Source organism: Drosophila melanogaster, chromosome 2R (genome assembly GCF_000001215.4).
Source record: "Drosophila melanogaster chromosome 2R".
Classification (NCBI taxonomy): Eukaryota; Metazoa; Arthropoda; class Insecta; order Diptera; family Drosophilidae; genus Drosophila; species Drosophila melanogaster.
In genome coordinates, this window is record NT_033778.4 from 11,077,959 (window position 1) to 11,102,297 (window position 24,339).

The window sequence follows — 24,339 nt, forward strand, 5'->3', positions numbered from 1 at the left end:
AATGCAAGCCCCATTTCCTTTCGCCGCCCGGCATTGCAACACGAACAATCGCTCCATATACGTTGCTGTTGCTATTTTTAATTCAATTAAATGTCATTTGCGCCACTCAACTTTAAATTTTAACTGCAGCATAATTTGGCCAGGCGACACGTCGGCAACAAAGGGGAAGCTGCGTTGTTGCCTTGTTGCCGTTGCCATGTTGCCATGCTTCCATGTTGCGGTGTTGCATGTGCGGCACGCGTGGGCAGGATGTGCAGGATGCACGACGCCAACGCGAGACCTGCCAAAAAGGATGGCTGGGGGATGAGGGCTCGCAGGCTCCGCCGAATGGAAAAACCGGGGCATCTCGAAATCGGGCAACGACAAGCAGGCAGAAAAAGCGACACAGACAAGCCAACGGAGAGGCAGTTAATCTGGCGATAATGACGGCACATAAACAGCAACGATGATGATGGGGGGAACTGGGCCCAAAAATAAACAGAAAGAAAACGTTATAACTGGTCTCCGTCCCTTTTTGTATGTACTGTGTGTGTGTGTGGGAAGTTGACTTGCCTTGCTGTACTGTGATTTCCTCACCTTCAAAGCACCGAATCAAAGCGCCCGTAAAGTGCGACACAACTGAAGCATGCACTTTTCGCCTAATTTCCCAGGCGCTTTCACTTCAACACAAATTAAAATGTAATCAATTTGGTCCGAGAGCAAGAGGTAGTGCGCCGTGTCGCTTCTCAAGTGACATAATTCCAGCAGATTATTACTTTGTCATTTATGTGTCAAAATCATGTCAGCACAAGAAGAACGCAGCCGTGGAACAAGCCAACGAAATTGTCAAGTGTAATAGAAATCAAGTGAGTGAACAGACCGAGCAACTGACAAACTGCCACATGGACAGACTGACACGCATCGCGGGAAAAGCGAAGGAAAACTTCGTGTAGGGTGGGTGGTGGAGGGTTGTATGTTGGTATGTTGGTATGTTGGTAGGAAAAGCCCCGGGAAGCTGCAAAGAATTGCAGGAGCCGAGCGAGTCCGTTTAAGTGCCGTACTCGCGGCCTAATGCTCTCCGACATATTTGGGGCGTGGCACTACACGAGACTACACAACACACAGTGCAACATGGCACCTGTCACGATGCCGACGCAGTGGCAACTTGACGTCGCTGACAACAAAGCGGAGCACCAGACCATCCGCCACCCTCTAAATCCTCTGGATGTGGAAGTAACGGCAACTGAGTACGCTCCATTTTCCATGTGGCACAGTTTCCACGCCACAAGCTCCTCCGCTGACCCCCGCTTCCCACGCTTCCCCCGCTTCGCAAACCAGCCAAGGCATTGACCAACTTACCTTAATTGAATCCAAGTTCTTATCGCTAGCCAAAGTTTCTAAACAATATCTTATCATGCTAGCGAGTGCAAACTTTGCCGCACTATCTCCTGGTTTTTGGTAAACACAGTCAGCTGGCCTAATATCAATTAATTAAAAGCGAAAGTGCTTGACAACGACATAAATAAGCTGGTCAAACGTTAGTTAAACTTTGCTAAGTAAAGTATCGTAGCTTTTTCATAGTTTCCGTCTTCGCAGCAACTTCAAAATCGATTGAATGCTTAAATGATCCCCTTCCGGGCGCCAAGTATATATTTTTTTTGCTGGAATACAAGAAGTTTGAATATCGGAAGCCCAGTTCTGGCAAAGTTTGTGTGCTTAACTTCAGTTAATTAAAAGCAAAAGTGCTTTTGAGCGAGAGAAATAAGCGGTCCAAAATAAATGCATACTTTCAGCGAGTATCATTAAATATTGAGGGGCCAGGGTCTCTCAAACATTTATGAGAATTTCTTATTTTCTGGCCCGCCCCGGGCTGAGCTTACCTCATTTGAAATGCATCCAAAAATTGACGCAGCCCAGCCGCATTAAGTAATGGGTGGCATTCGGTGCCCAGAGGAAGTCACGCAGCCACAACGCCAGAATATTCATTTAATCAAGTGGCCTAAGACTCGGTTTTCCTTACAGCTTGTTTTTCCCGCTCCCCACCCGTTTTATTTCCCGGTCACGTCAAATGGGGACTTTTGCGAAGCACCCGAGCAGCTCAGATCATCTTGTGTGACATTGGTGGTGTTGGTGGTCGTAAAAGCGGGCTGAACGCCTTTTAATCGCCGCTGTGTTAACGTGCAACGTTGCGTATGCGCAATTTTCTGTCATTTTTATTACTGATGAACATCGCAAAATTACAGCAACACTCTGCCGCACACACACACACACACACGTATTCAATGTCAATCATCATTTGCAGCAATTTATTATTATAATAATAAATGTTCAGGGCTCTTCCCTTGGGTAAGGGGAGTTCCCCAGCACTTACCAGCTGAAAAAATGCTTGCCTTCTTTGCTTGCCAACGAAAAGTGTGTGTTTTCTTTCAAGTAGTTAACATGGAAAACGTTGAACAAATCGCATTAATTGCTGTTGTGGCAGTGGCTGTGTAGGATGGGACGGGGGAATGGGCCAACTAAATGCTGAGGATGTGGGGCTTAATGCGGGACAACTTTTGTCGGAGCCCGCATGTGTGCATGTGTGCGAGGATGTGCTTTTTAAGTACCGCTATGACAGGCAGTAAAAACAACTTAACTTGGCTTGCCAAGCCAAGCCAAAGCAAACCGAAAACCCAAGGCATTGTTGAGCTGTTAATGAAAAGTCAACTTGATTTCATGCCAGACCAGCCAGCCAGCCAGCCAGCCAACCAGCCAACCAGTCACCCAGTCACCCAGCCGTCCAAAAGCCGAGGCTTTCTTCCTTCCTGCTCGTTTGGTCCTTCAGCGCCTTCACAACTGTGTCGCATGCAAAGCCAATGTGCAACAAGATGGCAAGAAAAGCAAGGCTCTCTCTCAGCCCAAAAGCGTAGCAACTGAAAAAACTTTCACTTTATCATTAAGCCTGACGGGTGAACTTTTTCGAGTGGCTGTGCTACGTCGTGTGTGGCCAGTTTCCCAGGCTCTGGCAGGACTCTCTATATTGAAACATAAATAGAATTATAAATACTCTACAGGCATCGTCCTCGTGTGAATGTGTGTGTGTGTGTGTGAAAAATCAGTTAAAGTTATTGCATGTCGTCGCAGCTCGACATAGACAAATGTTGCTCTTGTCACAAGTGGAGGAGGCAGCAACAGCAGCAGCAGCAGCAGCAGCAGCAGCAGCAGCAGCAGCAGCAACATCAGCCACTCCTGGCCCACCCACGTCAACTGGCTGTCTTCGTGTGCCTGTTGCCAACTTGACGAAAATTGAATTTCGAAACATGCTGGCTAAAAAGAAAATGTACAAAAAAGAACCAGCAAAGGACTATAAAAAAACGACGGCACCGAAAATGAAACAAAACAACACTAGCTGGCAAAAGAGAAACATTTCAGCGGCAAAAACGGCAACAACAACCATGAAAATGACAGCGTAAAGCCGGCAAATGCAACAACAATAGCTGCTGCTGCTGAAGCAACAAAAACAAATGCCAACAAAATGGCGGCTGTTAAAGTGCGAAAAACGCGTGGAAAACTGTTTGAACAGCAAGGAGCTGCTGCGGCAAAGGAATTGAGCGAACGCAGCAGCAACACAACAACAGCAACTGTATTTAGTGCCGCCATCATCGCGAGACGCGCGTGTGTGTGTGAGTGAGCTGCGCTAAGTGCCTTTGCCCTTCGTCCTTCGTCCTTCGTCCTTCTATACTTACCCAAAAGCACCCCTCCCCCTATTACTTATGCCCCCCCCCCTTTTCGCCATCGCCCTTTATTGTCCTTGTTTGCCTGTTATGTTTTTTAGCTTTACGTAAATTGCGTAAATTGTGTGCATTTTATTACGCTACACTTCATGCTGTCACGCCCCCCCCCCCCCAAACTCCACTACCACTTCCGCCTCCATACGTCAACTCTTTTTCATTTTCGCAAACATTTTGCCAACATTTTTGTTGGCTCCTCTGTCAGCACGACGAAAATGTCTTCGTCAGTTTTATTAGGTGAGAACTGTGAGTTGTTACACGGGCGTACTTATGTATGTATGCTGCTATGTTGTGTGTGTTTTTTGTAAATTGCGGGCATGTTTTATGGTTTGATTGCCTCGAAAATAAGCCTTCAGTTTTGACCCATTTCGAGGCGAATTAATGTTCATTCTTCGTCCATCTATCTGGGGACAGGCAAACAAGCAGCTCGGTCGGCCCTGCCCCGTCACTCAATTCCACCTTTAATAACACATTTTTTTTGGGCTAATTGATACGCCTGACGGCATCGCGTGACCAAAACTGAACGCTAAACGACAAAGATAAACACAAGAAGAAATAAAAGCGACAGAAAAAGAAAACAACCGGCACGAAAACGAAAACCAAAACCAAAATCAAATCGCAGGGCGCCAACAAAACTTCCACGCGACGGCGTTCAAGTTCATTGCCATTTAGGCCAAAATTGGCGCAGGCGGAACTTGTCTTTGGGCCAAAAAGCACGAAGGAAGCCAAAAGTATAAAAATACAAAACTACTACAGCCAACCGAAAACGAAAACAAAAACAATAACAATTCGAATACAAAGTACAAGAAAAATAAACACACACACACACGGCTATTTTTGGGAACGCACGTAGCATTCGCAGCCGCCGAAATTGCTGGTGAAAATTGAGGCATTAAATTGCACTCGATCGACGAACGGATTTTGTGCGCACGGATCGAGTAGAAAGAACGGTTGCCAGCACGTTTGTGCGGATTCCGAAAAGAAATAAATAAATAAATGAAAACCCATCACTTGATGAATGCATCGGGCATTTAACGCATTTTGTTGCAATTAATTGTTGCCTCTTGCTGGTTTTAGGTAGTGTGGTGGTGTGCGAATTGTTGGTTGCTTGCCAACCGCGGAAAATCGGCATCTTTCAAAAAGCGAAAATCTCACATTCCGCCATCAAGTGGTTGCAAATGAGATTTTTGCCTGCCACCACCTCTCGCTGGCGAACTCATTGCTCTCGTAAAACACGGAAAATGCACTCAAAATGCAGTCGAAATTGCATTTAACACCATTTTGCGGCGGGTATGAGGAGGTATGAGGGATGTTACTTTTGATTTATTTGCATGACAAACGGGTTAATTACAGCATGTTGCGGTGGCTGCAGCACGGTAGCAATACCACCACCAGCAGAAGGCTAACAAAAACAGGATTTTTTGTTGAGCTTGCATAGCCTCAATTGTTGCATGCCCCGCTGCAGTCCGATGATGCAACACAGAGCTGGGACATTGTGGGCGTTTGGCAATGGCGCCAATGCTCCAATGTGAAACACACATGTATTTATGGGAAAATGTTTTTGGCAATTGACAAGCGACGTTTCGTAGACCCCAAAAGACAGTAACTTGGCACCCGGGAGGTGCAACGTCATTTATTACACACAACACGGACAGCCAGCGTTTCTTTGTTATTTGATTGAGCTTGAGGCCGGGCATTGAGTGTATCCATAATGGAATTTTTATTTATTAAATGCGAGTCGCTGGCCATCGCCTGTGCCGTTGTGTAATTTATCACAGCCTGGCCGGTCAGAAAGGAATTTTCTGCGGGATTTAATGCCATGACAATGGGTGAGAAGCGGTGGAAAAAGCCACGACCGGCGGGGAGGAACGATGCTGGTGCTGGGGGGGGGCGAGCTGTGTGTGCAGTGTATGGAGTGTGGCAATGCATAACGCATTAACAAACGGCTTTCAGCTGCATATTGGCTTTTGTGATTAACGCTCACACATGCAGCGCGGCAAACGCATTAAAACACTGATACCCTTGTTGCTGAAACAGGCTATCGATAGCGTCCACTTAACCCATGTGTGACCAAGACTATCGCGAAATATGTATTATGGGAAAACTTAAATATAGAAATATAGAAAGGTTTAAAAATTAAGAAGGGCTTATCGCAGTTAATTTTTAAGCCATAATTAGTATTTTGCAAAAAAAAAAATTAATGTATCTTGCTAAAGGCGCCACGTAAAACTTTGCAGCTTCAGCTTATGACTTAACTGCGCAATGGGTTAACTGCGAGCTCTTTTTTCAATATTATAACGACTGTTAAATGCCACAAATTGTTTAATGCGTCGGGTTGCACTCTACCCACTCGTACACCACTACCACCACAGTATGGTCCACCTCCAACTTGCGATGGTGTTGAATCCACCTCGCAACCACCGAGCGATTTATGCAAATGCAACCAATGCACTTAGCGCCGTTAAATAAACAAAAGCATTATCAGCAACAGCTCCAGCAGCAGCAGGCAGACACAGAATGCAAAATGCAGAAATGCAAGACAATGCATTAAATTCCCTTTGCTGATGTGTGGAGCGAAGCCACACAACGGCAGCAGCAGCAGCAGCAGCAGCAACACACATCAAAAATTCACTATGCAACTTATCTAAATGCACTAAATTACACATTAAGCAAGTATCTTAAATCAAGACCTGTGCACACACACACACACACACAGACACAATCTAAGCGCATAAACAAGAGGAACAAGCCGGCCGGAATGCAAATTCGCAGTAAGATGGCTGGCAAATTGAGTTGGCACGGTCAGGGACTTCGGATTGCGGATTGCGGACTACTTGCCCTAGCTGCTTAATTTGCGTGCGAGCTTATATTTTTTGCTCCCACTGCTGCCGAGCCAGAACCACTCGGCCTGCCCTCCATCGATTATGTAAATGCGAAAATGCACATTAAATGCATTGAATTCCATTACGAACGCATCACCATCATGATCATCATCATCATCTCAGCAGCGACGCAGTAGTCGTATGAGTGAACGTTTGTAAGCCCGGCAACAGACTCCACAGACAGGCAGTGGAATTCGGTGGCGGAGATCTCAGCTCTGGGCACCCATTGTCTTGCGGTCTGGCGAATTTATAGCTTGGCAACTACTGGCCGGCACAATGAAGTCATTTGCTAGGGGGAATGTTCGGCGGTCGTCGCGGCAAGTGAAAATGCCTGGCCCGAATATCGTAAATCGTTTGCTGGTTACTTGTCCGTTTCGCGGAGGTATTTTCATTAGCCAAACACAAATTGAGGCAACACGACACGACACACAAAACCCGAAAGAAAAACACTTAACATCAACACGAAAAAGACTAAGCAAGCAACAAGGCTAAAGGCGAACGAACAGAAGGGGGCTTGACGGTGTTTAGGCCAAGTCGAGCTCAACGTGGCTCAGATCGGCTCAAGTGAGCCCCAATGCACTGAGCCACTCGCACAGAGCGAGAAAAACCAACAGAGACCAGAGACTGTTCAAGCGTCTCTGGAGCCGCGTTTGCCACGCATTTGTGCCTGGTTTTGGGCCCTTTTCCAATGTTGGCCAATAATCAAACAGAAGCTTACAGGTATTCATGGCCACCTGCCTGTCCGTAGGTTATAATTTGCGTACTGGCAGCGGGCTGCCCATAATTTGGTGGTCTGTCCGTCGCGAGGATGTGTGAAAATTTCAATGTCGGCCTGGGGCGTTTGAAAATGCAGCTGGCCGCGCAAATGTGCATTCAAATGGATCTTTTGTTTGCCGGCTTTCACTGCTGACGCCGCTTGGCATTTGTGTGTTTGGCAACGCATTTCACACTTTGAGTGGTGAAAATCTCTCTGACGCACAACTCAAAAACTGAACCCAAAGCTGAAATCATCGAAAAAAATCTCTCTAAAAAAAAATAAACCTGGAAAATGGTGTGGGATACTCAAGAGTGTAGCAATCAAGATGAGGATTTTGAACGGCCCAGCAGGACCCTGATTCTGGTAATCTTCACCCTCGCCGTGTGCCTCAAGTTGTTCATCATTCTGCTGGAGATTATGTCCTGATGGAATTACCTGCAATGAGACGAGGGAAAAGGTCGTAATTAGTTGCTGTTTTCTTTCATTTTCCCTATTTACAAAGATACGTGTAAACAAAGAACTATAAAAAACCGAATCAGTTGGATCAAATGTTGAAGTGACTGCAGTTTTAGTTTGATCTTTTCTTTCACAGGACTCAAATTTCACGGCGGGTGAGTTGACTTTCCGTTTCGCTTCGTCACTTCTTCGCTCGTTTCTACATTTTTTAGGGTATTCGATTACAAAAAGGTTTTCGTTATTAGCCTTTGTCCTCATCAGCGTTTGACTTTTCCCATTTCCCGCGCAAACAAAGCGTAGGAATGCGGAAAAAACCGCATGGGTAAAACATAATTTCATTTGGCCTGCTGTGCAGAACAGTGAAAATAATTTGACAACTTACTTAAAAATATGTCACATGAAGAAGGTCAAAACTTGGTGGCTAGGCAGCCGTAAAAAAGGGTTGCCACCCCAAACCCCAGAATACCCCCGGAGCAAAACACACACAAGCGTGCCTCAAGTAGCCCCGTTTGTGTCTGGAAAATCAAAATGAAAATAAAAAAAGGGGGTAGCAACTTTTATTAAAAGCTGTCAGCGTGGCAAAACCCCAAACATATTGCTCCGCTTGGGTTTCGCTTTTCCTCCAGTGCCAGCCAAAGTTGAAACGTCATCGTGGCTTCATTACGAATTCTTCGAATGGTCCGCACCTTTTGGTGAAAAAGTTAGCTGCCTGCGTGTTGTCCTTTGATCAAGTTCCATTTTGATTCTCACCTGTCTGGCGGCCAGCAGCTGTTCTTTGATGTCCTGTGCCGGCGACAAGGACTCAAAAGGACGAGGATAAGCCACGAAGGAGCGCATCAGGCATGCATAAAGCGAGCGCCCAAATTAGCCCAATTGACAACTCGCAAAAGGGTTGGCTAACTCTGTTAGAAGCAGGACAAGAGCGCAGGGAAGGATCGGGCTAACCCTGATATGGATATTGCCACGCACAGTCCCTAATTAGAATCGATTTGGCTCGAGGGAGATCCTTTTACCCCGCGACCGCGCCAGCGACCCATCAAAAAACAATTAACAATTTGAGGCACTCAATAAAATATTTAAATGCTAAAGCAAAGTGAATCTGATGGGCTGAACCCTTTCTTTCTACCAACCTTCGAGTGGTAAGCGGGAAAATGGAAAGGAACCCAGAGCGAAGGCAAACAATGATAAATTACAAATGAAATTGTAAAAAGGCGCAACAGCCTCAGACGAAATTAAGAACAAAGAAAGCGCGGGGATAACAGAAAGTGGTAGACGAAGAACACGGCGCGCAATTAACGCGGACAGAATGTGCCACGCCCCATTTCGGCTGACATTTTGGGGGGGGGGGGGGCGCATTCCATTTGGCCATGTCGACTCAATGATTACTTTCGCCTTTGATTAATTTGAGCTCATCGATATTCCCGATGTGCAACCCTTTTTTTCGTACGACATTCACCCGTTGGCCTAATTGCTTGCCTAATTTAATTGCCACGAGTGTAATTTGTGCCGGTCAACTGACATCTGTGACAATCGGACGACAGGGCATGGAACTCGAAGGCAGGACCTTTGCTCTTTGGTCCTGTACACTTTCATTCACCGGGCTGCAACTCTCTAATCAGTGCATTTGATTAATGGTAACTAAGCTCCAATCCTCCGAGCCAACTTTTCCTTTTTTTGAGGCGACTTACTTGGGCGGAGGTGTTTCCAAACACCTTCGAGCAAACCACAAAGTCATTTCCGCACTTTTCGGCCAGCATCATTAATTACAAAAACCAATAAAAGTGTTGGCCGACCATTTAGGCCAAAATAAGTTGTCATCATTAGTAACAGTTACAAGTTGAGCAGACAAACAGAGAGGAGAATATAGAAAAGGCAACGAAAAAGTCAGAGCTCGTAGAACTCGACTAAGTAATACTCTCAAGGGAAAACTTTACACTTTGAAGTTCATGAAAGAAATATTATGGTAATGTTTCCATTTGTTCATTCAAAAGTTGATTTTATAAGTTGATTTCTACAAAACACACCTGACCATGCAAATTTAGATAACCACTTTGACATACTGTTTTTTTTTCTAGCTAGCTCTCAACCTTTCACATCCTTTTCATGTTGAATACCCAAGGATGGCCCAGATGAAATACGGACAACTGACAGAGACAAGGCGCCTCGGTTACTTGCAAACAAATTGCCAACAATTGATGAATGTCTGGTAATGAGACGCGCCGCTCAACATGGTCCAAATAAAATGGTTGGAAAAAACTTAAGCTAAACGCAACTAAAACTCTGTCAAAAGCGGCGAACGGGGAAGGGAAAGCGGAAAAACTCTAGGCGCCAGGCGGAGGAAAATGGCCTTTTGTATTGGGCCTATAAATAAATAGGCTTTCCAATATATATACACACACTAACACACACACACAATCGTGTATTTGGTACACTGAAGCCATTCGGAAAGCAATCTGTGTAAAAGTAACGTAGTCATTAATCATTATCATATAAACATCAATTGGTGTTTAGAGTGTTTGAAAATGGGGGGTAAAGAAGAGATGCCCGGGGAGCGGAGGAAAATCTCGTTTTTTTTCGGAAGGGGCTGCATGTCTTGGCCAATGTTATTGATTGGCCATTCAGTTGGTATCGCAGTCATTGGCCGTCTCAAGGAGTGCAGACAGCCGATTCAGCCAAAAAATGAGAACGTAAGAAATTGGAAAAGAAATCGAAATGAAATTTACCGTAAATAAAAACATACCAAAATGGGAGGGAGAACCAATGTAAGTAGAATGAAAAATTTAATTTATAACTGTATATATATTGGCCATCTCTTCCGCAGCAACTTCCACTTCCCTCGATTGGCCCCAAACAAGAAAATACGAGAAAGAATCTTTGGGTGGCGAAGGGAAGCTGCTTCAAAGGTTTCCTGTTTGGCCCGATTCAATGCATTAAGGCGAAATCATCTTAGCCGAATTCAAATAAAAGCGACAGACACACACACACACACTGACAAACTACGCTGGCCAAGATATAGATCAACAGAAATAAGACAAATTTTCGGAAGCAACTTGCGGAGTCTCCTCCACAGCTGGCACCTAATCAAAGGAGCCGCCGACAGACAGAGCGACACAGAATTACATGTAATCAATTTGTCATAATAACCATCAGGAGGGGTATATATGTATCATTTTATCAGATAGAATGTGTCTTTAGCTGAGTCATTTAGCGACAGTTAACCTTGAACCTCTTCGAATGAAAACGAAACCCCTCAAATGAGGCGCAAATCTTTAAGACTCACTCCTTAGGATGGCCACATACAATTTATCAACTCCCACACACTCATACACTCATTAATATTTCATATTTATTTCGAGTTTCTGTTTTCCTTATTCAGAGCAGATAAAGACAGCCAAGAAATGAACTTATCTGAGCTGGAAAAAAGTCCCATTCTTGCTTTCATCTCCTTTGAAATGTGTATAAATATAAAAAGTCAAGTTATTCTTCTTTTTTATCAGGCAAGAGCGCAACAACAAAATTCCTTTCGCCGGCAGAGCCATCAATCATTATCATTGGAGGCCTATACTGGAGCCTCCACGACTTCCGAGTTCCATCCTGTTTGGGCTCTATCTCGTTCTGACTCAGACCTCCCATTATTTGTACACACTTACATATATTTAATTTCTTTTCAATTCAGCTTCCCCTGCCCAGCAGCCACTTGCCACTTGATAAATTGCTTTCGCTGGAATCAATCCATCGACTAGGCGATATTATTTTATTTGGCTTATTAATTTTTCTATATTTATATTCGGGTCTAGCGACCGCAGATTTCAATTACAAAGTGTCACGGCCACCGGTGGCAACGAAAACTTGGGACTTAATAGAATTTCTCCTTTAAATGGAGAATGCTCTCACCCGCGCTTGAAGCATTTTCAATTTGTTTAATGCAATTGGGGGAACTTTCCATCTGAAAAGCGCGTCAATTGATGCACTTAGGCGCTAAGATCTCTTTACACAAAAGGCGGACACGACACAGTGGGGTGTGTAAATTGATTTCATTTTTGGGCTTGCCATCAGACAGTGTGAAACATACTTTACATAAACTCGTAGAATCCAAAAGAAGACACGCTGGTGGGGATGGCGAAGACCCCAGACGCTTGGATCGCATCGAATTGGATTGGATCAAGGGGTGCCACTGTTTGGAATGGCTCTTCCAAGTGCATTCGATTCCCAGGCCCACAGGCACAAGCATAACAATATCCACACCCTGAGAAGGCATTCTTTCGTGATGTTATATGAGCTGAAAACTGTTTGAATGGATGATTAACATATATGGATGGGTTTTTGGAGGGCAAACCAAACAGAACCGTACCGAAACGAAGCGAAACAAAACAAATTCTCTGTTATTGTTGCTTGGAGCTGGCAAAAGGCCTTCGCATTGATATGGAGCATACATATGACACACACACACACACAAAGGGTTCGCCTGATTCAACAAGCCCCTGTGATTCACGCCTTATCAGCCCCGCAGGAAGCTCTGGCAGTTAGTTCACCGTCCTCCACAAGTTCAATCCAAGTGCAAATCGGAACCGAAACCCATATTAACCCATGGCCGCCGGCCAGCATCGAAATTTTAGCACCCAATGCTAATGCCACGCCCCTATCATTGTGCAAACATCAACACCATGCCCACACCATGCTCGAACTATAACAAAAGGCGTTCGGCCCTGCAATTGCAGACGTGGAGGAAAACTCTTGGAAAATATTGAGAAATAAGGGAAAACAATTTACCGCCATATGCGAGCAGGCGGGTCGGTTCGGTCCTGATCCCTTTTATGGCCAATGTGTCAGCCACCGAAAATTGCTTTTGTATACACACATCTAGCACATAGTAGTAGTAGTAGTAGTACTAAAGGAAACAAAACAGCCACACAAATTGCTCTTATCATTGTCGCCTTTGGCCGGGGAATTAGGCAGCATTCGGCGGGCGGAAAGACATTGGGCGCCAGTTGGTCTTATCACTTATCAGACAAGCGGGCAGACGACAGTCCGCAGCCTGTGGGCCTCTCCAAGGTCGAAGTTCAGTTTTTCCTGGGCCTAGTTTAGCGAATGTAATTTATGACTGCGTCCTTTAATTAGCCCGTTTCGGGGCAGCTGACAACTTTTGGGCTGCAACTGTCAACTGCTTTTGTATTGAGCCCAACAGCTAACCACAATATCGCACAAATCACCCGCCGGCGAAACACCCACGCACATCTCATCGCTTCCACATTTGACATACATTTTTCGACGGAATATTTTCACCACACAAGCGGGGAAAACTCGTTGGCTTGTGGGCGAGGGGTGGATCCAGGGGAGGATCCAGGACTAGGCCAGACTGCCAGCCGGCAACAATGGCGTTCGTCTAGCGTCTAAATACCCCCCGCTCGCACCATACCAAAAAAAAACTGGAAACTCATTCCATTCGCCTTACAAACCCAAGTACAAGGCAATCATATTGATGCCCTTTCGAAGGGTATGTCATTCTGTCATCCAGTTGACATATCAATATCCCCTGAAACCTAAATGGGATGAGCAGTTGCGTTTCATATACAGAAAGATTCTCGAAGGATAAGAAGAATAGTCCCTAGAGATCCATTTAAATGCCTAAACTTAGCTATCTTTATTTTTAATCGGGGTAGTACCTTTTTACTTTAAAAATCTACTGTTTTAGTTTGCTCTTATTAGGTAAGCAAGAAATAAGTATTTTGATAATCATTTTATACTTTTTACAATTCAATAAGGGTCTGTTTTAATTTCTAATTTCGCCCTCTTTCGCGGCGGAAGTGAATATATTTAAAATGGAATTTTAAGTGAAAACTTTCTTTTCGAGATAAGGGTAGAACAACTTCGACCACATTTATTTTCCCTAATTTCTGGTTTCCCCTTCTTGCGTGCCATAAATTATGTACGACTCACACAAGCGCACACACATCGCCGGCACCCTCAAAAAAAAAAAAAAAAAAAAACATAAATAAATAAATAAAAACTCACCCACTCGTCTCGACGTGTGCAAAATTAAACAAAACATCAAGTGTGCAAAAAATTTAAAATACACAATTTTCGAAATAAAAATGTTCGTGCAATTTTCGGTTCTTGTTCTGGTTCTACCCTCCAGTTTTTCATTTTGGGGTTGCTGCTGGTGGTTGGTTCGGTTCTGGTCTGGTTGGCCTTTTCCAGTTGTTCTACACAAAAATTCAGACCGCTTATGCTTTCCTTACTTTATTTTTTTTTTTTTTTGGCTCAGACATTATTTGCCCAAGACGTTGACGATGGCGGCTTGGCCCGTTTCGCTCGTTCTGCTCGTTTACCCGAAGAAATGGAAAACAATTTGTACTTGGATTCTTATTCGTATTCGTATCCGTATTTGTATTTATTCGAAATTTACATAAGAAATAAAACAATGAGTGTGCAATTGGCTGTGGCATAATGAAATTGTGTATCTGCCGCTCAAATGAGTTGGCAATGAAAGATGACGACGTGGTTGGAGGACTTCTGCCCAAGGACTGAGGCACGTGGCTCTGGAGTGGAGTGGAGAGTGGCCTATGGCCATTCGCATTATTAAAAAAGGATTAGTTTGTGCCGCTCGTAAAATTTGTCAGGACTTTGCTGGCTCTTATTTTTACGACCAGAAATCGCACTTTTTGCGAGATCGAGTTGGCCCGGAAAAAGATTAATTTCGGGCATAAAATGGCCGAACAAAAAAAAGAAACAAGAACAAAATCAATCAATTGCTTAGAGACCCGTTTTTATGGGCCAACTCTGGGCATCTCTTTAATGGCCAGAAGTTGCTTAAATACGCAATGCTGAAATATATACGGGTGTGTGTGTGTTGTGTGTGTGTGTGTGTGTGTGTGTGTGGAGGGAAATTAAGAGTCAACCCACACAGGAGGATTTTTCCAAACGGCGAAAGTGGGTGTAGTCAACTCAACCCACGTCGTCAGATTAGCAAGCGACTCACAATCAGTGAACTCCTCTCGCTAACAAGGCAGGAAATACTGGAAGGATGGATGAGGCTGGGGGGTGGGGGGAAACACAACTGTAATTAATACGAAACATATCCACTCATTACTAAGAGACTTTATCAACGGCGCACATCTTCCGACCCGAGGAGCAAAAGAGCAAAAAGAACCAACGACAACGTCAACCTCGAATGCCAACAGAGATGGGTTTTAGGAGCATATAGTACTGCAGCATCCTCCATATTCACACACACACACACTCACACCTAAAGTATACCGACATAATGATGGGGATGCCAGGATAAGAGTTCTGACTGGATGCGGGGGGTGGGGGTAGGTATAACGAGTGGGATATAGACGGAGAGAGACCCACAAAGATGCCAACTTGATGTATGAGTCTAATAAATACAAATTTATCAGGCAGCAGCCGAAGCATACATAATTGTACAGCCAATTAGGAATGGATATAATTCAAACTTAAAGCTCAAAGACCATCGAACGAAGTCCGAATCATCATCATCATGGGGTATTTGTATCTGTTAGTGGCTCCGATCAAAATACAAAGTCCAGACCTAATCATGATTTATACAGTCTGTCTGACTCACAGTTCAAGTTCTTGGCAATGCGGGTGGTGCGAAAATGGTAGGAAAATGGCGAGGAAACCGAGGAAACAGCCGACAACCGGCAACTCAATTATGCGCAATTTAGACGAGTCCTTGCCAATCTAATTGCAGGCATTGCATTTTGCAAAAAAAACCAAACGAACACACACGCAAAGTTTACTTTTACTGGGGTGGCTGAGGTACACTTCCGCCGTATTTCCGCTTTCCTGCGAATTATGAAACGCCACAACAGCTGTGCTGAATTTTAAACGCAGGCGGGTGGGTTTGCCTTCGAAAAAAAAAAAAAAAAACTTAAGGGACTGGAAAACTTCAAGGCGGGTGTCACTCACACATACCGTCTAATTGTGGGCCAGTAGAGCTCACATGCCACCGGCGATTATGACAATAATTACGGAATCAAAAGGGTTTGGCTACGCAAATGGATGCCAAAGGTTGGGACGGACTACGACGACGACCTAATCAGCTTAGTAGCACGAGGAGGTGGTGGGCAAGCATAGAAAGGTAATCCCTGGGGAACCATTACATGCCTGACCATTTTTAATGATTTTTACGCTCCCTGCCCACCTTTCTATTGCCACTATTGCCACTCGCAAAGAAATGGCAGCACTCGAGCGAGAGAAGACTAATCGGAGTTATGCAAGAAAATCCCGAGTACGGAGTTCGGAGTCCGCGTTTCTGGGGTTTCGAGTTTTCAGTGTGAGTCTGGTTTGCACGCCGCAAGTTGCAGCAACTTTTCTGGTTAACTCTGCGTGTGGCACAACTGCAGGATGGCAGTAAGCCAATGTGCCAGTGCAACCGCAAGGCAGTCGAGAAACGAGATGAAACGAGTCGAGACTCTCAGGCAAGAGCCATATCATAAACTTGCACGTAACCAGTGGGAAAGAACCGAGTGCACTGTTGGCCAGATCGAGCAACGAACCGTACGGCGCCGATGCACTAAGAGAAATAACTAATCAACTCAGGAATATAAGCTAGGCATCTGAATCATTGCATCACCTTTAAACGAATCGTTCAACCCAAAAAAGATGCTTTCCTAATAATCTTTCATTAAAGTCATTTGTAAACATTTGAATCTAGCTTAGCAGTTCAAATGACTTAACCCAATAAAGTTCTAGAACTTCTAGAATTTGTATTGCATCTTCCAACACTTTCTTTCAGTGTACTACAGTGGTTCTGCTGCTGCTCCTGCTGTCGCATAGTTAAATGTGAGCTGTGAGCTATGTGCGCCACATACGAATAGGAATACGAATACGAGTACGTACGTACTTACATACATATGTACATATATGAGCAGCATCTATTGTAGCAGACGCACACTCTTGGGCTCCCAGATAAACATACACTGGCATTCCGCATTCCACATTATAAGCATAAATCCAGAGGGCAACCCACAAAAACTATAAAAGGACTCTTTTAGGGTGGGTGCGACTGCGAGAGCGCGCATTTGATGATTAATTGCAGCCCAGATGATAAATGATTGAGGGTAATAGGAGTAGCAAACGTGGTAGCTGCTGCTTAGTCGGATTTTGGGATGTGTTGCGGAAGGGGGGGGGTGGGGGGATAGGGGATAGAGCGTGGTGGGTAGGGGGAATTTTAGGGGGAGTGCCGCATGGTGGCAAGTATTTAAGGCTCACGGACGCCTGGCCCGCACGTTCGTCTTGCCCCTCACGTCGAGCATATTTTCAGCAATTGCACGTATTTCGGATTTCCCCATTCCCAGTCCCATCGTCGTCTCCATTGCCCAAATCTTCCACTTCCTTCGCTGGCTTCTTGTGACTCTCTCTTTCTTTTTTTTTTTTTGCTGGCTCTGCTAAAATAACTGTTTTCCTCATCCCGGCTAGACTAAGATTTGGCTATGCACTGAACGAAAAAGAATGCTCGTAGGTGGCAACAAATGATTATCATACATAGTGATTTGTAAATCACGCAAATCATTACGCTACTAGTTAATTAGCTGATTTCTGAGAGCTGGTATTTGGCATTTCTCTCAGTGTAGTCAATGAAGTGGATGTGTGTGAGTGTGTCACTCCGCCTTTGGCTTATTAGGTGTAAGTCTCTGCGTGTTTGTGCATCTGTCTTCATGAATTTCCCAATGGCAGCATCGTTTTCGGGGGCATTTCTTTTATTTTTTCTTTTTGCCATTCCCTCATTTTTGCCACACTTTTTTTGCGCGTGTGTGTACGTGCCATTTTGGGTTTTGTTACGTTTTTGCGTGTGCTAAATGTTAACTGCTGATTGCATATTGTCCGCTGGGGGCGGCAAGGTGGTTGTCGCCGCTGATTTCGGCACTTGTGCGGCGTTTCTGGCCGGGAAAAACAATTGGCAGTGAAATAATGTAATATACGAATGCATCTTTTTTTATGTTGCACATACATACATATGTATCTACATACATACAAAGCGGCTTAATTCGAAATATTTTAAACACATTAAATGGCAACCGCAGTTGGGTAATCACTTCAAAATGCGGCAAATGTGGCACTGGTGATAAAGCCACATCAATGGACACTGATAACTAAGCGAAAATCCAATCGAATCCGCTTAGACGCTTGAATTAAAACCAATATTCTATAACAACATGCAAATCGCCAAATTCTATAAATGAAATGAAATTAATCGCAAATAGATTGGCAAGAGCTGAATGGCATTCGCCACATTTTCAACCGTTTTCACACGCATGGAAACAAAAGGAATATCCATTGAATTTGGGATTTGGTTGTGCTGTTTAAACAGAAATGAAAGAATAACGTGCCGAGCAAATCGAAATCAATCTGCAGCATATGAAATAAATTAAGAGTAAAAACCAAATACCATACCCACGATTTTATTTATTTTTGTTCGCATATTTCTGCTTTCTCTGCGCTTTCAAATTTGTTTTGAGTGTGCAGCATAATTTCCCAGCTTAGATAAACATGCCCGCAGAGCTCAAGAAATAGATACAGATACGGATACAGATACAAGTACGTATATGGGAATGCTGGAATACAGCTCCCAGATGCGTATGTAAATTCATAAATAATACATATGCAGATGCGGAATGGTGTTGTTTGCTTTTGCCACTGCCATCAGCGGAGCAATTGTGATCCACCAGCTGTTCAAACGAGAAGGCACAAGTGTTCGACCGACTGACTGAGTGACTGAATGACTGGCAAACCGAATTACGCATCATAACCATAACATAACATAACATAGCAAAACAGTCCCCTCTTCAAAACAATTACAATAAAACAATAAGCAACAGCAAAACGCAGCCGCCGCATCGGAAGCTGGCGGAAGTCAACGGAAATAAACAAAACATCCGCAAGTTCTAATTACAAAAGGCACCAAAACAGATACAGATACAGATACAGATACAGATACAGATACGAGTGCAGATACAGATACAATGGGGGGCGAAAGGTCGGGGTAGAGAAAGTTTCAATTCGGATTGCGTCTCCTTTCTTTACCCACCACCCAACTACCCAACCCCTCCCACCTGCCAGTCTCGACGAAAACTTATATTAAATGCTGCAATTCAAAGTTTTTAACCCCGAATCAAATTTAACCGAAGAAATAAAACGTCTAAATGACTCTGGCATGCTGCAATCTGATTGCGAAATGCTCTTACTGAAATTTAATGTATCATATTATAATTTGATATCAATATAATTGATAATGGCAAAATAATATGATTAATTTGAAAATATACCGATGAAAATCGGTGTGTCAAATAAAATAATAAGGTTGAGATTTAAAACAACATAGCTTATAATCAGTCACATAAACTGAAATTTAAACGCATTAAGCACTTCAATCATATTGGTTAAACAAAATAAATAAAACTGATTCATAGTAAAATTCAATTGTGTCCAACAATTTAAAACTTTGAACTTACGAAACAAGTTTTTAACTAACCATTTTAACCATTTAAAATAACTCATAGTTCAGTGAATTTGATTCCGTTTTTAGGGTATCCGAAAGCACTCGAATTCAACGAGCGGGCAAAAACCAAAAAACGTCAACCCCCCGACGAGTGTCGGCAATACAAAATACGAAAAGTTATGCAAAAATGTGTACTCGAGTTCAATTAAAAGTTTTTAAGTTGTGCAAATGGAACGAGTGCATTGCGTCTTCAACTGCGACTTCCAATTCAGACGGCGAATTCAGAGCTCAGACTTGTGAGTAGCAACTTTGGCTTAATTGCCGTGTGCCTGCCTGGCCGAAAGGAATTTAAATACGTCGAAATTCGTGTAGAACAGAGCTCTGAATTTAGCAGACGATAAGATTAGTACGAGTATGGTCTCTTTTTATTTCTTTATTTGGCCTGCATGCGGTAATAATACTCAAGATATTCGTTCGGCAGCAAGCTGTTAAGGTTTGAAGGCCAGCTGGAAATCGAAGCGAATCGCTAATTTTAGTTAAACATTCACACAGGGGCGGGCATACATTTGAATACTTTGAATTGGCAAATCTATTTTTTGGCACATTCCGCGAATTGCTGGCTGGCACTAGTTGAGGTTTCAATTGAGGCATGCAGCAAATGAATAAAATAAATCAAACAGCCACACACTGGTGTTGTGCGTGTGTATGTGCGTGTATACTAAACAAATAAACTGAAGGTGTGAAAAGTATCTTTAAATTGGTGCGAGCATCAAGCGGTAGCCGAGTGGGTATGGATGGACTCGAATGAGATACAAGATACGAGCTACAAAGTGGGAGGTTTGAAGAAGCAGCCTCTGGCAGCGAAGAACCCTCTGCCTTATCGCAGATTTCCCTCGCCGAATGAATTACGACTTTGCGTTTGATGGGCAAACAAAAAATAAATAAAAATACAAAATAATATAAGTAAAAGAAAGAGAGCAGAGAAACTGAAAGCGACACCGAATCCGAAACACAATCTTCTTATGCGTCAGGTTTTTGATAACACCAGACCAACGAGAATATGCCAACGGCATTTCTTAACAATAATACAACGCCGAGCAAAACAACGGCCAACAAAGCTGTCTGCAATCAGCTGGCGGCGGCTTCGATTCGTTTTATCAGAGCGGCCAAAAAAGCCAAAAGAAAATAATAAATAAAATACAAGCCAAACAGAAAGCAGAAAAGCTCACAAACAGCGCTACGCGCACACACACACACACATATAGACATATGCATATTAAGTGTGCGAAAAAAAATTCGCAAAAAGCACAAGTATTTGTGCCATGTATTTAGTATATATATTATGCATGCCCTCAGATGATAACCGCCTCTGGTCGCCGACTGCTGGCGAATTTTACTTATTTATGGGCCGGCATCTATTTACTCGGCTCTTCCTCTTGTTCGCTTTTTGCACACATATGTATATGTATGTATGTATGCATATGTATTAAGTATAGCATACATATGTATATTTGGCTATATGGCATACACACAGTTTCGCTTATCAAGAGTTTTATAATTTTTAGCAATTTAATTTTAGCCCACGCTCGTTCAGGTAAATTCAAGAGAGTGTGGGACCTTGAAACGATTTCTTTTCATTCACTTTTTATTGGGCAGAGAAACAAACAAAAGATCACGGGCCCCAAAAGCGAATTTTCATGAGTTTAATAAATTCCCGATCGCATACATACATATATATGTATGTAGTATGTATTACGCAACGCCTTTCAAGGAAGTCCGCCTAAAGTCGCTTTAATGCTTCGATAAAATACCAGCGACTGGCCTAAGAAGTTGAGTCTATGATAAATGCCTAAATGCTAAATAAATAACAAATAAACTAACAGGGGGATGACGTCAGCTGGGGGAAAATTATAGAGGAAAGTGGAAAGGGTAGAAATTTGATTTATGTTTATAGACTTAAAAGCCACAAATACAATAGGAATGCCCAAAAAAAAATTATGAAATCGAATAGGGCGCACTACTTATTTTTAGATGAATCCAAAGAGTATGAGTGAATATTAAATGAATAGGAAAGTATACAATGAATAAAATAAAATGCTTTAAGCTTTAGTTTTCAGCTGAGCTTTGAGCAAACACCTTTTGATTAAACTTAAGGTTCTAGAAATTCCTTCAAGACATTGTTCATTTTAGAGGACAAAGGATTGTTGGCTAACTTAACTTCCATAATTTATTCACTTCTATTCAATTCAATTCAAATCAACTCACCTGTTGCCATTGATCCTCAATCGACGGCTGCGACGAGTAGTAGCCGGTGGTGCAGATCCGCTCCAGCTCGCTGAAGATGTTGCCACTCGGTAGGATATCCATCTTGATATCCTCTTCCTCGCAACGCAGAAACTCTAGGGACTCCGTTTTGAGGCCGTTTTTGAATGTTTCACGAACAGGAACAGTGGGGGCCGAAATGAATGTGCACTCAAACTGTTGGTGGGGCAACAATTTGAGTTGGCTTTTGATGCAATTTTGATTTGATTGGCTACGACGATTGATTACTTAGAGCGACAAATATATATATTTTGATTTCTTTTCTTAATTTTGATTTCAGATCGATTTCTGCATCCCGACGATGAGCGATGCTGCGGAGGACAGCATTTTAGCACTCGCGATTGAATATTGCCCTATATATGAATAAGATACAACTAATATGTAATTATCTACACTCTGCAAACGCTCGTCATTTATGTGTGGTATTTTTCGGTTTCTTATTCACTTAAAAATTTATTTAACTTCAGCACTTTCATTCAGATTTGTTACATTCCAATTATTTTTGTGGCCTCTTGCGTGTTGGTTTCTGCAAATAAAAAAAAAAAGTGCGAATATATACATTAATCATACTGTTTTCCATAGCTGTGTAGCTTAACCCCAATTATTTTCTAGGCAATTCGCTCCATTTTCGTAGTCCGCCTTTTCCCAAACATTTTCGCCGACTCATCGAGATCGAGAATTAATAATTCTCTTTCATTTTTATGTTGTTTTTTTGGAACTATGCAAAGCTTATTTTCCCACCTAGCTGCTGGCTGACTATCCAGCTTGCTCACATTTTCATATCGGTCTCGGATCGTTTTAGCCAAGCTCAACACTTTTTCACTATCAAAGCACAGTTTTGGGTCAGTAACCCCGATTCGAAACACACACACACACATATACATATACACTTTTGTATGTATGTATGTATACCCTGTATGCTCTATGGCCATGCAATCGACGGTGTTGGGTTCGAATTTTATTATTATGATAGTCAACAGGGGCTCGGTTTTGAGCCACGAACCAGGGTTTCGGCCTCAGCCAGTGTTTTTCTTTAATTTCTAAGCGTTGTCCCTCACTCCTCGCACTCTTCCTGCCACAAATACATACAAATAATTACGTGTATGTGTGTGTGTGTGTACGTTCATGTGACGGTGTAAACCCGGTCTGTTGTCGATTTTTACTACCTGTTTCTTGTTGTTGTTGTTGTTTGAGCCGGGCTCTTTCACAACGTTTTCGTGTTAACTGAAAAAGAACCACCAGAGCCGAACCCAAATTCGTTGACCGTCCGTCTGCGCTTTGGACTTCTTTTTCCCCCGTATTATGTTTTTCAACTTGTTTTTTTCTGTTTTTTTTTTTTTTCATTGGTACAGTTTTGTTTTTGTTGCTGCATGCGGCATTCGGCAGCGGTTTCCCTCTCTTTTTTTTTCTGGCCAAATTAGAACTTTGCAATGCATTTTCTGTTGGCCGTGGTAAAAGCAACTTTCATTACTCAGCTGGCAGTGGGAGAATTATGTGGGGGGGCCAACGAGTGTCGCCGATGACGGGAAAAGCAGACTGAAGCTGTATCTATTCTTTTAGACTTGCACCAGAGGAAAATATGTGATCTCAAAGCATACGAAAAGGCATTAAATCTAAAAATCGAGTTATTATTTTGCAATATAACTAAGCTCTAGATAAGTTCAAGCTGCAATGGCTTTCCTGATGCCAAAACTATGCAATTCGTATGTTGCATGTTCTTTGTGGAACTTCGTTTAAATTTGTATTTAAGTAGATGCTTATTGTCCTGCCTAATTCAAGTTGCATAACTTGTCTATTTTTCCAAGTGTACTTCTATCCCTTTCACAATCACAGACGATGGGCCACAGTCAATGGCATTTTTATGTTCTTGACTCTGCCCCATGTGTCTGCCATATCATTTCTGTGCTGTCCTGTTCTGTTCTGTTCTTTTCTTTTCTGGTCTGGTGTATGTTCTGTTCTGCTCGCTTTGTTGGCTGGGGCTCCCTGGTCTTTGACAATAAGCATGGCTTATTGATTTTCCAGCAGCATTCGAAGGCATTTTCATCCCGAACCTTTCACACACTTGTCCTGCGCTCTGAACTCTTCCTGTTTTATTGTTAGCCATCCAATCGCCACCGCTCCTCGTTCCCTCGTCGGTCGTTTTCATTTTGATTATCGAACATTTTTATCGCTAGACATTTTTACAAGTTTGTATTATATGTATATAAAATGGAGAAAAAGAAACATTAAATAGAATAGGGGAAGCGTATCCGAAACAAAAAGTTATGTCTGGGGTACAGTTTTGGGTCCAGTCCAGGTTGCCAGTGTTTTTTTTTTTTTGGCCCTTGTTCAAAGGGTTCGGTTTGGCTTTGTTTTGACTGAGCATGAAATGAGCGGATGGCCGGTTCGCATTTCGCAGTTTACTCGAAACTCGATACGCTTTTCATATTGAACTTTGAGTTTTGCGTCTGGCCGGAATGGCCGCCGTTTGGTCTAATTAACTGCTAACCCAGTTTCGGGACGCTATCGCTCAAGCGAAATCAAATAAAGGAGCGTGCTCCGTACAGCTGCTCATTAAGTTTGCGATACGAAAATCACCAGCCCACCACCAGACACCGAAAAACAAAAACCCACATAAGCCAGATCCCCCAAGGAATCTCTATTGCCACGCCGCCCAGCTGCATTTATGGTTGCACCAAAAGCAGCGGCAGCAGCAGCAGCAGCAGCAAC

General features: G+C 43.2%; 2 protein-coding genes and 1 long non-coding RNA gene across 5 annotated transcripts in view; 2 read left to right on the forward strand and 1 right to left on the reverse strand.

The window, feature by feature from the left end:
* Positions 1–24,339, reverse strand: part of luna — a 138,423-nt gene that overhangs the window by 100,003 nt on the left and 14,081 nt on the right. For all 3 annotated transcript variants that reach the window (NM_001273950.1, NM_001299374.1, NM_206089.2), the window contains exon 2: positions 21,574–22,156. In NM_001273950.1, coding sequence (NP_001260879.1) covers positions 21,574–21,675 — 102 coding nt within the window. In that variant the 5' untranslated portion in view covers positions 21,676–22,156. The remainder of the gene's footprint in view (positions 1–21,573; positions 22,157–24,339) is intronic.
* Positions 7,628–10,342, forward strand: CG43188 (uncharacterized protein). Its single transcript, NM_001259331.1, has 2 exons — positions 7,628–7,999; positions 9,920–10,342. The coding sequence occupies exon 1, from the start codon at positions 7,680–7,682 to the stop codon at positions 7,812–7,814; it is 135 nt and encodes a 44-aa protein (NP_001246260.1). The 5' UTR covers positions 7,628–7,679; the 3' UTR covers positions 7,815–7,999; positions 9,920–10,342.
* lncRNA:CR46409 (long non-coding RNA:CR46409) lies at positions 8,336–8,940 on the forward strand. The gene has a single exon (NR_167819.1). It is a non-coding gene; the product is annotated as a long non-coding RNA:CR46409 (long non-coding RNA).

Excerpts from the sequence above, each read along its gene's own strand:
- CG43188 (NM_001259331.1), top strand. The coding sequence starts at position 7,680 with ATGGTGTGGGATACTCAAGAGTGTAGCAATCAAGATGAGGATTTTGAA.